The following is a 16,701-nucleotide window of genomic DNA, read 5'->3' as shown; positions in this document are numbered from 1 at the left end:
TGAAATAAGCCAGACACAAACAGACAAATACTGTATGATTCCGCTTATATGGGGTACCTAGAATAGTCAAATTCACAGACACAGAAAGCAGAATAGAGGTTACCAGGGGCTGGAGAAAATGGGGCATTGTTTAACTCCAGGGTTCCCAGGTGGAGGGGAAAATGGGGAGTTACTATGTAATGGTTAAAAGAGTTTCTGTTTGGGGTGATGAAAATGTTCTGCAAAGAGACCATGGTGACGGTTATACAACATCATGAATGTAATTAATGCCACTGAATTGTACACTAAAAAAAATGGTTTAAATGACAAATTTTGTTTTATATATATATATATATATATATATACACATACATATATATATGTATATATATACAAAATTTTTACCCCAATAAAAAACAGTTTTTAATTAAAGTACCCCCAAAGTTTTTTTAAAAAATGGGTTTTCGAAGGACTGGCATAAAAAGACCTAAATTCAGTGTTTCACGATGGAGACAGCCCTTTCTCATCTCCCTGAGATAAGCCACTTTCTTTGCTCCTCCTGCAAGATCCAGACTCCCTACCTTGTTTGTTCATGCCAGCTCTTTACATGGCTATTCCTTCCATAAGACACCAGTCATTCCCTCCATCAGACACTGTTCATTGCCAAAAGGAGTTCGCACCTTCTTATTGGCCCTTCTCATTCCACCACTCTTTGCAATACACTCCATGGCACTGCTAAAAATGACCCCCCCTTTCTTCTACAGCTGCCTCTTCCCAGAGCCCCACTCCCCTGCCTCTGCATCTGCCCCAGGTCTCCCACTGCTCCTCCTCTCCCCCTCCCCCCGCCCAAGCCCCATTCTTCACTCCTCTGCCCTTGCCCCTGCCCTCTGGGCTTTGTGCATCTCCCTCTGTGATTCCTTCCCATGTATCCCAGGCCGGGTTCCCTCCCCTTCCCAGTCCGTGAACAGTGAGGGTTGCATCCAGGGACTTGGTGGAACTTGATCTTTCCAGTGCACCAGGTCTTGTGTTGTCCTGTGGGTCTCTATCTGTTAGTTTTCTCTCCTCTCTATCTGCCTGTGTCCTCTGCTGCTACACACTTTGAGAGGGTAGGGATGGACTCATTCCCTTGTCCTACACAAGCCAATCCCTTGCACAAATACTGATATATGAGAGCTCAGTAAAGACAGCTTTGAAGGTGTGATGATAGCAGAGCTTTTTAAGAGACCGGTGCTTTGTATTATTAAACCCTAGACCAGGCCGAAATTTGTCTTCTGGTCATAATCATATGAAAAGTCATCTTACAAGGTAAGGCAAATGACTCAGGCAAAGGAATGACTGGCCTTACTCTAGTGTCTGCATAGTGAGGAAATCAATTCACAACCCCTTCATGGGGAGTGGTCTGTATGCGGGGAGGGGGTTGATTCATATTAGTGGGTTTTCAACGAGACCAGCAGTAGTTGACCAGCTGTGATGAACGCCTTCAAGTTGGAGTTCTGAATACTCTTTATCACTGGAAACACATTCATAAAATGCATTTTAGAATGCCCCAAATCCCTTAGTAGCAGGTCAATTATTATAATAGTGTTCATGATGGTCATCATTTTCTTCACATTCTTCTCAGACACATCTTTTCATATTGTACCAATCAGAGAACAGTTGAGCCTCACTTTTTTTAATATGTAAATTATTTATTTTTGGCTGCATTGGGTCTTCGTTGCTGCGTGCGGGCTTTCTCTAGTTGTGGTGAGCAGGGGCTACTCTTCATTGCGGTGCGCGGGCTTCTCCTTGCAGTGGCTTCTCTTGTTGCAGAGCACGGGCTTTAGGTGCACTGGCTTCAGTAGTTGTGGCACCAGGGCTCCGTAGTTGTGGCTCTTGGGCTCTAGAGCACAGGCTCAGGCTCAGTAGTTGTGGCACACGGGCTTAGTTGCTCCACGGCCTGTGGGATCTTTCCGGACCAGGGCTCGAACCCATGTCTCCTGCATTGGCAGGCGGATTCTTAACCACTGCACCACCAGGGAAGTCCCGAGCCTCACTTTTAGCAGCAGAATTTTTTTTTCAAGAGCTGTGTGTAAAATATATTTCTGTAAAGTGAATTGTAGTATTTTGGACACTCAGGGAGTTTTCTATTTAAACCCTCTGATTCTCTGTATCCACTTCCATCATGACTTAGACCACATACCTGGCTTGTATAACGTGGGATTTTCACACTCTTAACATGTTCCACAGTTCAGTGTTCTCCAGGAAGTGTGCGTGGTGATCTGCTGGGGTGCACGGGAGATCCCCAAAGCTGCTCCTTTATTTTGTCTCTTTAATTGATAACATACTATCTTCATTGGTGCCTGTGTAATGTTCTGAAGTATGAAATGTGAAGCTTTCGTTTGTGCAAAAGAAAAACAAGTCTGATGTTTTCTCTGTAAACCTGTTAGCTTGAAATTCTGTATGCTTGAAATTCTGAGTTTTTCTAAAATGAAAATGTCTAGAAGGGCATTTGGTCATAACTCGATTCTGTCCCAGTTGACAGAAATCACTGACAGAGTCTAGCAAACGCTTTATCAGCAGAAGCTTTGAGTAAGCTCGCTCCCTCCCCATCCCGGCTTCCGTCCCCATCACCGACTGAAGCTCCAGACAGAAAGCCACTACCATGACTCAGGCCACCTGCCACCATTTCAGTCTCATGAGAAAGCACTTCTTTATGTGAAGTCAAACATGCTTTAAAAAAAAAATAAATCTTTTGGATTAAAAATATGTTTCTCTGGGAATTCCCTGGTGGTTCAGTGGTTAGGACTCCACGCTTCCACTGCAGGGGGCACGAGTTCTATTACCAGTCAGGGAATTAAGATCCCGCAAGCCTCGAGGTACAGCCAAAAAAAACCCCCCAAAGATCATGTTTTTCCAATTGCCCAGCTGAAACACTCTGCTGTCAGCTTTTGTCATCAGAGCCATGTTAAAACTAAATAGGGATGGTACGCTCAGGAAAATTGCCAGGTCTTCAGAATTTTTCTACAAGTCCCTGGTCTCTTTTCCACCCTCTTTCCTTTTTCTGTCACACTCCTTTCCCTCCAGCCCCCCACCAGGGAACGATCTGATAAAAGTAATTGATGTTCACCGGTTCTGCCCAGGTGCCCACAGTAGCATCCCCCCTACCGACCGCCATCCAGGTGCGTGCCCCTGTGCTGAGTGAGTGACACAATTCCCGTCCCACCTCATTCCCCAGCCACCTGCTAGAAAGGTCCTTCGCTTCAGAGTGAGAAAGCAGAGCCTTCATTTTTCCTGAGTATTGCCACTTGCCATTGCTACATCATTTTCCATGAATTATACCATCTCATCCTCACTGCAGTGGGATGGGTGCAATTATTAGCCCCATTTTACAGGTGAAGAGACTGAGGCTTAGAACTGACTTTTTTCCCCCTTGTCCTCAAATTGTAGAAATGTAGACAGTTTTATTAAAGAAATGTCAGGCATTCATCTATCCAGGCCAATCTGGAAGCTCAACTCTAAGAGCTGCCCTGGGTGGAAGAATCCTGTCCTGAAGCCTGCCCTGCCCTAACCAACCAGGGGAGCTACCTGGCCAGGCAGCTTCTTCCATCTTCACCAGCGCGCTGGTACCATGCTCCCTTCTCCCTGTGTCCTTCTGGCCCTGGCCTCTGGTCTGGTAAATCCCTGCATTCTGGCATGTCAGACTTTACTTAAGTTAGTGTTTCATTTCTCCATTTTCTCTAGAAACCTGCCTTATCTGATGTGCAAGCTCAAAATGATTCCTCTATGATATCCACTTCCAGTTCTGAACCGAGAAGCATGACAGTGGATGCTTTCTTTGCAGTAACAGACATATAACTGTGCCATGTTCAAGGGTAGTAAGCCGGATAAAATAGAGCAGGGCCACTGGAAGCTTCTGGAGAAATGGAGCTAAGAAAGGGACCAAACTGAGCAGGTCCCCTAGAACATCTCGGTTGAAAGGGTCTGTGTTTGGATTCACTAACTGAAATGTTTTTTCTGTTTTTTTAATTAATTATTTATTTATTTATTTATGGCTGTGTTGGGTCTTCGTTTCTATGCGAGGGCTTTCTCCAGTTGCGGCAAGCGGGGGCCACTCTTCATCGCGGTGCGCGGGCCTCTCACGGTCGCGGCTTCTCTTGTTGCGGAGCACAGGCTCCAGACGCGCAGGCTCAGTAGTCGTGGCTCACGGGCCTAGTTGCTCCGCGGCACGTGGGATCTTCCCAGACCAGGGCTCGAACCCGTGTCCCCTCCATCGGCAGGCAGATTCTCAACCACTGCGCCACCAGGGAAGCCCCTAACTGAAATGTTTTGAGGGGAGAAACTTAGACCTCGTCTCTGGCCTGACTGCTCAGCCAGCTAATAAAACAGACATTCAAAGAAATGGACAAGGAACAACATTTGTTTTTCGGTTCCTCTGGTCTGTGACTGAGACCTTTTATTTGTTTGTTGTTCATTTATTTCTAAAAACAAGAGGCTTCAGAGAGAAACAATTTCCTGGTGTGAGACCCTCATAGTAAAGCCGCTTTCTTGGTGTTCTAGGGAACACAGGTCACTAGTAATTGATTTCTATTCTATTCTGGATTAGAGCACTTTTCATTCGTGACTTTCTTTAAGGATATTTTTTTCAAGGGCAGCAGAACTATTAGGTGTTATTTTCACATTCAGTAGTTTCTCTCTTAAGAAAAACCACATCTTTCAGTTTGACTGTAACATTCAGAAATTTGATACCATCTTTACTTAATTTACAGCCAAATTCTCAAATATAGTCATGGATGATATTTTATAAAATGAAATCTATGGAAAATCCCTCATTTGTTCTTCTGGGTTGGGTTCTTTTCCCCTTGGTTTGACAGAAGGAGCCAAGCTTCTTTCTGTTTTGTTATATGTCAGCATGAATTTTTAGTAGAGCAGAAAAGTAATTTTAGTATTCATAATGGCTTTCACTACAATTGGGTTGATTAACAGCACGAAAAATAAATATTTAAGTCAACCTTCCCTACAGGATTCTGAATACAGATCCTCCGGTCTCTGCAGCTCAGCTCACAGAAATGTTTTGTTTCTTCAGCTTGGGGTTTCTCAGGGTTAGACCCAACATGGCATTGCATTGGGAAATAAATCCACGGAGCTTTATAAAGACAATTTTGATTTACAATTTATTATCTCCCTCCGGCCTCCCAAAGCCTTGCACAGACTGTGGACATGCTTATTCCAGAAGAGTTTGTCAGCCGTTAAAATTAAATACCAGCCCGTATGCCCTGAAACAAATATACACATGACACAAAACACACAAGAAAGTGAGGCAACAGCTGGCCAATAAATCATATGTATTGTCTTGCCATTTTAACTCCTTTATTTAGACTTTCCAAAGAATTTATATGAGGGGAAAGGAAAGGCAGGGGATGTAAAGGATAATTGCTATAAACAGACTCTAGTGTTTCTTTATACATTCAGGGGAAGTCTGTTAGAAAGCAGAAGTTAGTCGATGTAAACTCTGTGGGCCAAACATTACTTTTGTAGTTTATTGATTAAGAACTGTGGTAGGACATGGCTGGTTTTCTACGAGACTTCTAAGTACCATGCATGAATCAAATCGTATTCCCCAAAAGACAAGTGCTGCAACAGACCTGATTTTGAATGTATGTGACTATATTCTTTATTCAATAAATAGACATTTTAGAAGTGGTTCTGCTTTATTTGCTTAATGAAACCAACAATGGCTCAGAAGCTCTATTGTTTTAGAGGGAAACAGGTCAATCCTGAAGGCAAACTAGACAAAAACGTAGGTAACTCAAGGTTTGTACGTCTCAACTCGGTCACCAAAGGCCTTCTCTTGCTACATCTTGGGCCAAGAGAGGAGACTGGAGGTGGTTTACAAAATCACCCCATGAACCGAAAATCTGCAGCCTTCTGCTGAATCCCCCCATTCCCTGGGAGGTTGCTTCCAAAACACTGAAGCAGGAACATGTTTTTATCAAATTACTGTCTTACTAGGATTGCTACCAATAATAAGAGCTACCACCTCATAACCATTGGGAGCTTGGTCTTGGGGGCTAGAGTCAGGCCCAAATTCTGAGCTGTTGGGAGGGAAGGGCCAGAGGACCAGGAGGGGCTTGAGCAGCCTGGAGGCTCTCCCAGCTGCTGTTGAGATGGGAGATGTCAGAGCTAGAATCTGTAGGAAAAAGAAGGGGTCATACCGTATGCTAACACATATATATATTGAATCTAAAAAAAAAAAAAAAGGTTCTGAAGAACCTAGGGGCAGGACAGGAATAAAGATGCAGACCTAGAGAATGAACTTGAGGACACGGGGAGGGGCAAGGGTAAGCTGGGACGAAGTGAGAGAGTGGCATGGACATATATACACTACCAAATGTAAAATAGATAGCTAGTGGGAAGCAGCCGCATAGCACAGGGAGATCAGCTCAGCTCGGTGCTTTGTGACCACCTAGAGGGGTGGGATAGGGAGGGTGGGAGGGAGACGCAAGAGGGAAGAGCTATGGGGATATGTGTATATGTATAGCTGATTCACTTTGTTATACAGCAGAAACTAACACACCATTGTAAAGCAATTATACTCCAATAAACATGTTAAAAAAGAAAAAGAAGGGGTCAGACTGGGAGGGGCTGAAGGGCATCCGTTCATTCACATCAAAAAAACGCCAGTCTGGGGATGTACTTGGCAGGCTATCCAGACAGAGGGAGGCTGGTGTCAAGGAGATCCAGCTCAGGCTAACCGGAAACCGAGCCCAAGAAGGTTGGACGCGGAGACTTGGGATCGGGGAGGCAGGCAGGCAGAGCCCGTCTGGTCTGTATCATGGAGGGACAAGTGCGCAGGGGATCAGCAAAAGGTGACAGGCCAGGGTGTCCAAGATCTGGATTTCCTAATAGTTACAAATGCGGGGACTGCAGTGCAGAGAGCAAACCACAGGGTTCCTGGACGTGGAGCTTGGGATCAGAGTGAGACCAGCACAGGGCAAGATTTACATGCTGTGTGAGGTCCGGGGAGCTGCACATCCTCTAATAAGAGGGTCATCCTAGAGCTGCAGCTCTGCCAGTGGGGGAAAAGAAGCAGAGAGCTTCTTAGAAGCAGAGAGGCAGGACAAGAGAAGGAAAAAAACAACAAAGGCACATCTTGCCTTCTGAAGGTGTAGGCCTCCTACAGAGAGTTTTCCAGATTCTTATTTACCCACAAACCACATTTCCTTAACCATAACTATATATGTATGTTGCCTTTTGAGTTGTATATTTATTGCCATTTTGAAGGTTTGAAGGTGTACTGCAAAGTATCTGATGTAACTCAAAAATAAAGTAGGGTTCAGTTTAAGCTATACCTTAAATTAGATAAATTCCATAATTTTCTGCCTCACCATAGCCAATTCTCCCAGTAGCAGAATTGCTTATGCATCTTAAAAGATCTGTAATCCTAGAGCTGTGTCAAGCAGACATATCAGTTTTGGAGTGATGAAGGTGTTCTGGCATTAGACAGCAGCGGTGGTTGCACAACTTTGTGAATATACAAAAAAAAAAACACTGAATCGCACCCTTTGAAAGGGTGAGTTTCATGGTATGTGAATTATATCTCCATTTTTTAAAAAAGAAGACACGTCCAGGTGTAAAGGCACAGTAAGCTTAGGAGACAGATGTGGATTCTAAGGAATAATCTGTGAAAATCTGTTTAAGAGCTAGGACATCTGGTCACCTCTGGAATCAGTAGCTCCCCCATTTTTGCTAGGAGGTTTTACGCTCCTGGGTTAGACGGTGGATGGGTTGAATGAATCACTGCCACTCTCCTTAACGTGTAAACAAGTTGTCCACATATTCAGGTCAGTGATGCTCACCAGGTACCAGGATTTGGAGCCCAGGGCACAGCCTGTAGCACCTGACAGAGCAGCTGAGCTGCTGCTTTGGGGGAGTCCTTTTACCAAATTCCCCTAAAAAGAAGCTGTGTGTGTAGTACAGACAAAGTCTGTGCTTATCTTACAGAGACTCTTGCAGCTTTCTTATGGGTCAGAAGCAATCGACCTTTATCTCCAACCACACATTTCTCTTGTTTGCCTTTGTCATCAGCATCGCAGGAGCGCTCACATATCATCAGGCTCAGACAGATCCTGTTTGTGAGACGAAAGTTGCAGTGACCGAATTCAGCTTCACCGTTTTGGCTCTGTGCATCTTTCTTCTGTGTGCACACATTACCGTGCCAGGCGCAGAGAAACAGATTCCTATAAAAACAAAGAGAAAAAGAGACCCGAAAGGAGAGGTGGGGTGCTTTCTGTTACATCATTCTTCCTAATGTTCAGTGGGCTCACTGCACTATCCACCAGACCCCGTCATGTGATGAATGCTCAGGGAACATCAATCCATGTTATCAGGGGTCCACAGAGAGTGTTAGACAGGTCTCGGAAGCAAGTCCAGATACAACCTTCCTGGCACACCTGGCTCCAGAAGCACATCTGACCTTCTCATCAGCCTCAGAGTAACTGTTCCTGGCCCCAGCCCTCCTGGAAGCCCTTTACCTGGCCTGGGGGAGGTCGGAGAGGTCCATACTGGGGGCCTCCTGCACACGCTACTCAGCTAGCCTGGGCTTTTCTGGGTGTGGTGCTCTCTCTGGAAAACTTCCTTCGTAACTGAGGTATTGTGAGGATGCACGGCTTCTTCCAAGCTACACTATTTCTACACCTCCCATCCAAGCTCGTTAATAGGCAGGTGAAGCCCTCTGATTGCTCTGACCGTCCTTGGTCTCGTCTCCCGGGACTCTGCTGATGGTCTCCACTGCCAGCCCCACCCGACATGCCACTTCAGGCCTCAGTATCCCTGTTTGAACATCTCATACTCTGCCGAAGACGGCTTCCTTGCCCTGCCCCCCACTTCCACGGGCCAGTTCCTTTTTCCTCATCTGGCTGAGTTCTTTTTTATCCTGTGAGCCTGTGCTCACTTGTCACACTCCTTGGGACACCTCCCCTGGCCTTCAGCCGAGGGAGGGACCCGCCTGGCTCCGTCATAGCACTCACCCTGGTGCGCGGAAGTCCCTTGAGGGCAAGGTTGTAACCTTGGATCCCTGGGACCCAGCAGGAAGCGGACCCTTGGTATGCACAGTGTGAAGTCTGAGCAGCTGAGCCCAAAGCTTCCACTTCATCGTTCAGTCTGTAACTCCACTGCCTGCCTGTCAACAGGAATGTGTGGGGTTTTTTTCTGACACTGAGAAAGCTGATAAAGAAAAGAGCTTTTCTGTGGCAAACTGATAAGAATCTGAGTGATTGTAGGGGACTTGGCTTTTTGTTTTGCTCTGCTTAGATGAGCAGACTTGGAAATTAATATTGGTATTAGAATCATACAGAAAGGAGACAAGGTTCCAAGAGCTGAAGCAGCTTGTCGGGGATCCCTCAGCCAGCGGGCGGTGGGTCAGGGCTCCTGGCTCTAAGCCAGAAGGCTTCCTGTAACCCCTTGCTATCCCACTTTTTCAGGTTCTCTGCATGTTTAAAATTTTAAAAGGTAAGCGGTATTAAGCATCTTTTTAAAATCAGAGCTAGCTTGTAAGACCACAGCTGGCCTCCCCTGGTATAAGACACGTATTAAGAGGCCCCACTCTGTCCTCCTACAGTTGTATGACCAAAGTGGACTGAGCAAACTGTCCACCATGTGATGACACAGAAGTGGGACCAATTTCGTACGTGGGTTGTGTAAAGCGGTTTTCAACCTCCTGTGTACCATTTGTAAATTTCCCTTTCATCCAGCCTATTACCATGAGCATGACCGAAATTGTTTTAAATGCTTAAATGGATTTTGGTGCCAGAATCATTGGTTTTGTACATTGTTAGGGAGAAATGGGCTAGAATAGGAAAGTGACATCTTTGGGAGGGAGGTGGTATTATCAGGACTGTTTATGGTGATTTCTTACACTTTTCAGAAATGTGAGTCAGTAATTCACTTTTTGTTTTCTCTAGAAAGAACTTGTGCCTAATCTCTACCTGATGCGCATTTTCTCTTTAGGTGACTTTTCAGATCACCTCTCCGTGTGCTAGCGAGAGGCATTACGAGCATCTGGGGCGATGCTGTCGCAAATGTGAACCAGGTTTGTGCTTCGAAACCTCCTGTCATTGTCCTCCAGAAGTGGGTGGGGTTCTTTGTTTAATCTAAGGACCCATTTCTATCCTGCCAGACAAAAAAAAGAAATTGGGTAGGTGTTTTACGGCAGTGACAGGTAGTGGTGTTTGTCACTCTGAAGACAAAAAGTTTTCTCTCAGTAAATGAAATCACTTAAAAATCAAGAGCAATTTCAGAAACTGGTACTTGAGTTAAGTACGTGCTGGACCATGAATTAAGTATCAGCTTTACAAAACGCTGTTTCTTGAGAAGGCAGGATGGTTTTTTTTTTTTAAATTATTTATTTATTTATTATTTATGGCTGTGTTGGGTCTTCGTTTCTGTGCGAGGGCTTTCTCTAGTTGCGGCAAGTGGGGGCCACTCTTCATCGCGGTGCGCGGGCCTCTCACTATCGCAGCCTCTCTTGTTGCGGAGCACAGGCTCCAGACGCGCAGGCTCAGTAGTTGTGGCTCACGGGCCTAGTTGCTCCACGGCATGTGGGATCTTCCCAGACCAGGGCTCGAACCCGTGTCCCCTGCATTGGCAGGCAGATTCTCAACCACTGCGCCACCAGGGAAGCCCCCCAAGATGGTTTTTGAAACTCTGTTTTAGAAGTTTGTGATTCAGACTCTCAAAATATGAGATACAACTCTTATTTTAAAGTATTATTTTGGGAAATTCCCTGGCGGTCCAGTGGTTAGGACTCGGCACTTTCACTGCCAAGGTCCCAGGTTCGATTCCTGGTGGGAGAACTAAGATCCTGCAAGCCATGCGGTGTGGCCAAAAAAAAAAAAAAGTATTATTTTCACAGAAATCAGCAGGGGATGGGGGTGGTAATCTATCCTAGAATCACTGCTAAAAATTGCCGAAACCCTGTTATAACTCCTCCGCACAATACCTGCTGAGGGGTAGATGGTGGACTGGTCACCACTTCCCCAAAGTTGTTCTACCAGAAGGTGACCAGGTGTTTCTATGGCCTCAGTGAAGCCCCACGTCCAGAGGGTCCCCACTCACTCACTGCTCTGGGGAGAGGAGGAGAGCTTTGAGGGAAAGGTGCTTACCTTATAACAAGATCCTTTAGATATTTCAGCTACAAATATTTTGGGGGGTTCGTAGAATGAAGATCCAGTGATTTTCATGCACGCATGTGTGTGTGTGTATGTGTGTGTATATTACTCTCTAATCAAACTAAGTTAACCGTGAGCCCACAGTATACTTGGGACAAAAGAAGTTAACTATCCAGGTTGACAGTAGAGGGGTTTTGAAGATGGGAGGGGAGAGGTGAGAGGAAGTTCCTCTTGCTTAGCCCCCAGGGAACCCCTCAAGTTCTGCAGGCACCAGTTTGAAAACCATAGTTCTTTTCCTTAGTCGGCAGAGATTTGGGTTGGAAGGGGTGATCTTTTACTTAGAAGATCTAAAAGACTGCCATGAACACAGGCACAGCAAACCCAGGAGAGGTTATGTGAGCCAGCCAGGAGGCCTGAGGAGCCCTCACTGTGAGATGTGGTCTTATCTCACGTATCAGTCTACCTTTGGGGGATGTCCTGGGATCATGGTCATGTAAGGGCTCCAGTAGATTGGTGCTCTTTTTTTTTTTTTTTTGGCCACACCCCGTGGCTTGCAGGATCTTACTTCCCTGACCAGGGATTGAGCCTGGGCCCACAGCAGTGAAAGCACGGAGTCCTTACCACTGGACCACCAGGGAATTCCCAGATTGGTGCATTTTTGTTGATTTGTTGGCTTTTTTGGGAGGGAGTATTTTTGATTGGTGCATGTTTCCCCTTCTAATTTAAGGAAAGTTCTTGTCTTCCAAATGCACTGCTACCTCTGAAAGTGTCTGTCTGCCCTGTGGCCCAGATGAATACCTGGACACCTGGAATGAAGAAGATAAATGCTTGCTGCATAAAGTTTGTGATACAGGTGAGTCAGTCATGTTGGGGGCTGTGTGGATAAATGATATTTTTAGATACAGCAATACTGTCTCTTTTAGGGGCCATGGGAAGAAGTTTTGACCACAGAGCCCCAGAAAGATGTGCTTTGGATCCCAGAAGGATTGTGTTAAAATTCTTCATGTAGAACTTCTGTTCTGGAATAGTTTTGTTTTGTTTTTATTGAAGTATAGGTGATTTACAGTGTTGTGTTAGTTTCAGCTATACAGCAAAGTGATTCAGATATGTATATATATCTGAATATTTATATCTCCGATATTTCCTGTAAAGGGGTTATTAGAAGGCTGATCAGAATCTGGGTTTTTCTGCTTGTTTTTGACAAAACTCCTTAAAAGGTGAGCATAATGTGGTGATGTCAGTACTCACAAAGTAGCTGCTTCTCTCTCTTTTGGGTGATATTAGCAGCTGTTGATGATCATGGCCTAGATCCATTTTCATTAGGGGCTGCAGAAAGGTGATGTTCTAATTCCATCATCCCTTCTTCCTTTATTGGCTGGAATGCTTTCTAAAGAGAAACTTCCCTCATCAACAGGTTGTTACCCTGAAGTACAGTATATACAGGAAAGGCAGAATGACTGCTTGTAACTTTATTTACCACTTTTCAAAATAATGACTCGATCACCAAGTCGTCTCCAAAGGATTTGTATGAATATTATGAACTCATGCATTTACGTATTTGAGGTGTTTTAATCTGTTGCGGTTACTGGTTTTACTGGTGCTTGGATTATCTCACCTCTCCCAGGTGGCCCCCAAGTCTTTCGATGTGGCCCCCGGTGTCTTTCTGAGCTCTCTTGCTCCCAGCCTCATCTTGGCTGTTTCCTGCCCTGAAGCTGGAATCAGCCATTTCTCCAAGGATTTCTCCTTGCTTTCAGCAGAACATCTTATTTAGCAACTTCAGTCTGGGTGCTGGGAAGGCTCATTGCTACTGGATTGATCCTTGTATATAGGTTTGTTTTTTTTTTTTTTTCAGTAGACAGAACTAGGAAATAAGCATTTTTCTAAACATCGTAATTTTTCTAAAGTGTTAGAGATAGCTGGCAGATTTTGTCCAGAGAAGGTAACATGGAAACTCCATTGAGCAGAAGCATCTGATCAAGTCTTTTTTCTTTCCCACTGCTTAGTAATGAGCTTGACTCATTGCTGTCTCTTGGAAAGAAAGATTCACTCTGTCTACTGCCAAAATTGATTAAAGCCCCAAACCTAGTGCATTAAGATATTTAAAAATATGTCAAAATTGTTCATAACCACCCAGGCTTATATGCACTTACTTTTATATATATATATATACATAAATTTATTTATTTTATTTACTTATTTTTGGCTGTGTTGGGTCTTCGTTGCTTCATGCAAGCTTTCTCTAGTTGTGGCGAGCAGGGGCTACTCTTCGTTGGGATTCGCGGGCTTCTCATTGTGGTGGCTTCTCTTGTTGTGGAGCATGGGCTCTAGGCGCAAGGGCTTCAGTAGTTGTGGCTCGCGGGCTGTAGAGGACAGGTTCAGTAGTTGTGGCGCACAGACTTAGTTGCTCCCCGGCACGTGGGATCTTCCTGGACCAGGGCTCGAACCCGTGTCCCCTGCATTAGCAGGAGGATTCTTAACCACTGCGCCACCAGGGAAGTCCACATGCACTTACTTTTGAGTGGGATACTGGAATTCAAATTTTCCAAGGAAAATGACACTTGTCCGTATGTTCCAGACAGTATGTCCATGTTTATGCAAGTTGGTCTTGGTGCTTCAGAGCTGACCTGGGCCTCGGAGAGTGGACACAGAAGGGAGTGGAGACTTCTCAGGTTCACCCAGCTCTGGTCTGAAAAGAATGGGAACAGGAAGCATTCCCTCCCTGCTGGTTATAACTTGAGACAGTGAAGGAGGGAACAGGTTTCTGGTTTCTTTGTTTTCTCTTGGAACTCTGTCCTAGGCAGTTCAGGCTGCTATAACAGAATACCACAGACTCAGTGGCTTAAACAACAAATATATATACCGAACAGTTCTGGAGGCTGGAAGTCTGGGATAAGGGTGCCAGCATGGCGGGGTTCTTGGTGTGTTCCCTATTCCTTGTTTCAAGACAGCCACTTTCTCGTGTCCTCACATGGTGGTGAACAGAGAGAGAGCGGAAGCAAGCTTTGTGCCATCTCTTATTATAAGGGCACTAATCCCATTCATGGGGGGGCTCCACCCTCATGACCTAATCACCTCCCAAAGCCCCCACCTCCTAATATCATCACGCTGTGGGGGGGGGCGGTTTTAGGATTTCAACATATGAATTTTGAGGGGACACAAACATCAGTCCATAACAAACTCTGATAAGTATTCAGAAATATAAAGTACAAGGGCTGTTTGGACAATCCAGGTGAGATGGGGATGTATAGGAGGAGTAGGAGGTCTGTTTTAAATAAATGTTATTGTGTTGTTTCATGTATGCATGTGTGTGTGCAGGTGATTCTTGTTATTCACGGTAGTTATGTTCTATAAAGTCACCACAAACACTGAGCTAGCAAATACTGAACCACCACTCCTGGGTGGGTGAGCATAACCTCATTTTGTATGTGTTTCTGTTTAAAGACACCTTATTTAAGAAATATTTTGATTCATTAACAATGAACTCACAATAAACAGCCTTGAACAAAGTTTATCTAATGTATGGATTTTCTCCAGAAGACACATCATCGCCTTCTTGGACTTAGAAACACTCGACAGCACTTCAGCCCTATGCTTGGGGGCCATTTTAAACAGTGAACTCACCAATAAAAAAACACAAAAATGCCCAAAATAGGACACTAAATAGACCACAAAAAGGACTCTGATTTCCAGTGTGAGAGCTAAAACTAGAAGGCAGTGTCACCCCGTTTGCCCTTGGCGGGGGACATGCATGTCCAGCCAGTGACTCAAAATTTTCGCTGTTCTGCATGTGTCGGAGAATAACTGCAAAAGCGCCAGGAGTTATTGATTTGGGGGTTACGATTAAATTTTAACCAGTAGGCGAAATTGCCAGTATGAACCAGCGAATAATGAGGGTCGACTGTGTGTGAGCATTTACCTCTATTCCACAAAAACTGGAAAGGGCCAGGAGGTTTGAGATAAGGAGAGAGCGCTTTGCTATGTGTTGTGAGAAAAGAGACAACGAACGTGTTATCCTTAGTTTGGGGGGAGAGATTAATTTCCAAGTATGTCGCCAGGCCCAACCTCCTTACTTTGCCCGTATCTAATCCCACAGTGACGCCTGTTTTCAGGACTGAATAATCCTGCGGCCCTGCAGGATCCCAGGATGAATCCCCAGTCTCCAGAAACCCAATTCTCTTAGGTCTGATCTAGCATTGGTGTTAAGAATGTTTATCACATTTGAATTTACTAAAACTCGAGAAGCTGTGAAGTCGACTATTTTGCATTCGTCAAAATAGTCAATGATCAGAAACTCCCCAGGCCTTAATCTTCCTACCAACATGAAAACTGACTTTTCAAAAACCACAAGACTCTTAATTATTGAGAGAGAGAGAAAAAAAAAAACACAACAAAACCTTCTGGGATGTTTTAGTGCCAGCACAGGAAGTGTGAGGGGGAACTTGGGAGTTCCTGAATCCCGGCGTGCTGAGTGATTCATCCGTGCGCTGCGTCCGTGGGGTCTGGGTGGTTTGGGGCTGGTGGTGCTGGAGAGCGAGTGGCACGAGGTGGAAGGTGTGTATCCGCCCTTGCTCCCGCTGCCTCACCGCCCCGTCTTTCTCTCCCGCAGGCAAGGCCCTGGTGGCCGTGGAGCCCGGCAACCGGACGGCTCCGCGGCGCTGCGCCTGCACCGCCGGGTACCACTGGAGCGAGGACTGCCGCTGCTGCCGCCGCAACGCCGAGTGCGCGCCCGGCTTCGGCGCCCGGCTCCCGGGTACGAGCCGGGGTCCCGCGTCTGGCGGCGCTCCCCAAAGCCGTGCAAGTACCCCCAGGCCAAAGCGGCCTCTCAGACGGCTTCCCTGAGTCATCACACTCTGCGGGACCAGGGGGCGCTGGAGGGGGCTGAGGGTTCCCTGGGAACGGACCCCCGGTTGTGCGCCTCCAGGGGAATGTGAGAGCTCGGCCCACGCGCTCTGCTCAAGGCTTCTCCTTCTGAACCTTTCCATGCCCACTAAGGGGGGAACCGGATCATGTAGGGGTCCCCAAACTTTTTTTAAATCATGTGCACCCTCTTTGGAGAATTTTGAAAAGCCGTGCACCTCCTGCCAAAATTTTAAATAGACAGCTAAACATTTTTATTACAAATTGAAAGAGTCGCTTAAGGATTTAGTTTCCAGGGAATTGGAACAGCAGTAAGTTACACTTTCTAAAATATTCAGCGGAATCAAAACATGGGATAGCAACTGAATAGCCATCATCATCCATTTAAAAATGCACGGATCGTCTTTAACTGTTGGAAATTTTATATAGTTCTTTTCTCTCCTTTGATTTGTATCCATTTCACCTTCCCCACAGAGTTTTATCCTAATGTATTTTTAAGCTCGGGGGGTTTATACTAATCACCTTTTCATACTCTTTGACATGAAAAAAAATGCACCTATTTGAAATTTTAATTTTTAAAAATTTCTTGTGACTCAGGGTTCTAACCTTAAAAACATTTCTTCTGGACTGAGTTGTTACTACAGTTATTATTATACACAGTTGGTCCAAAAGATGAATATATTATATTTTGCTATACTATAATTATAAAAGTAAAACACAG

General features: G+C 45.3%; 1 protein-coding gene across 4 annotated transcripts in view; it reads left to right on the top strand.

Annotated features, from left to right (window-relative positions):
- TNFRSF11A (TNF receptor superfamily member 11a) overlaps nucleotides 1–16,701 on the top strand; it is a 61,627-nt gene that overhangs the window by 14,145 nt on the left and 30,781 nt on the right. For 3 of the 4 annotated variants that reach the window (XM_057526775.1, XM_057526772.1, XM_007192064.2), the window contains exons 2-4: nucleotides 9,964–10,045; nucleotides 11,851–11,976; nucleotides 15,730–15,873. In XM_057526775.1, coding sequence (XP_057382758.1) covers nucleotides 9,964–10,045; nucleotides 11,851–11,976; nucleotides 15,730–15,873 — 352 coding nt within the window. Of the gene's footprint in view, nucleotides 1–9,963; nucleotides 10,046–11,850; nucleotides 11,977–15,729; nucleotides 15,874–16,701 lie in introns of those variants that run through there. The other variant, XM_057526773.1, reaches the window with a different exon arrangement.

This window comes from Balaenoptera acutorostrata, chromosome 13 (genome assembly GCF_949987535.1).
Source record: "Balaenoptera acutorostrata chromosome 13, mBalAcu1.1, whole genome shotgun sequence".
Classification (NCBI taxonomy): Eukaryota; Metazoa; Chordata; class Mammalia; order Artiodactyla; family Balaenopteridae; genus Balaenoptera; species Balaenoptera acutorostrata.
The sequence above is the reverse complement of the archived record's forward strand: the minus strand, read 5'-3'. Positions and strand labels throughout refer to the sequence as shown.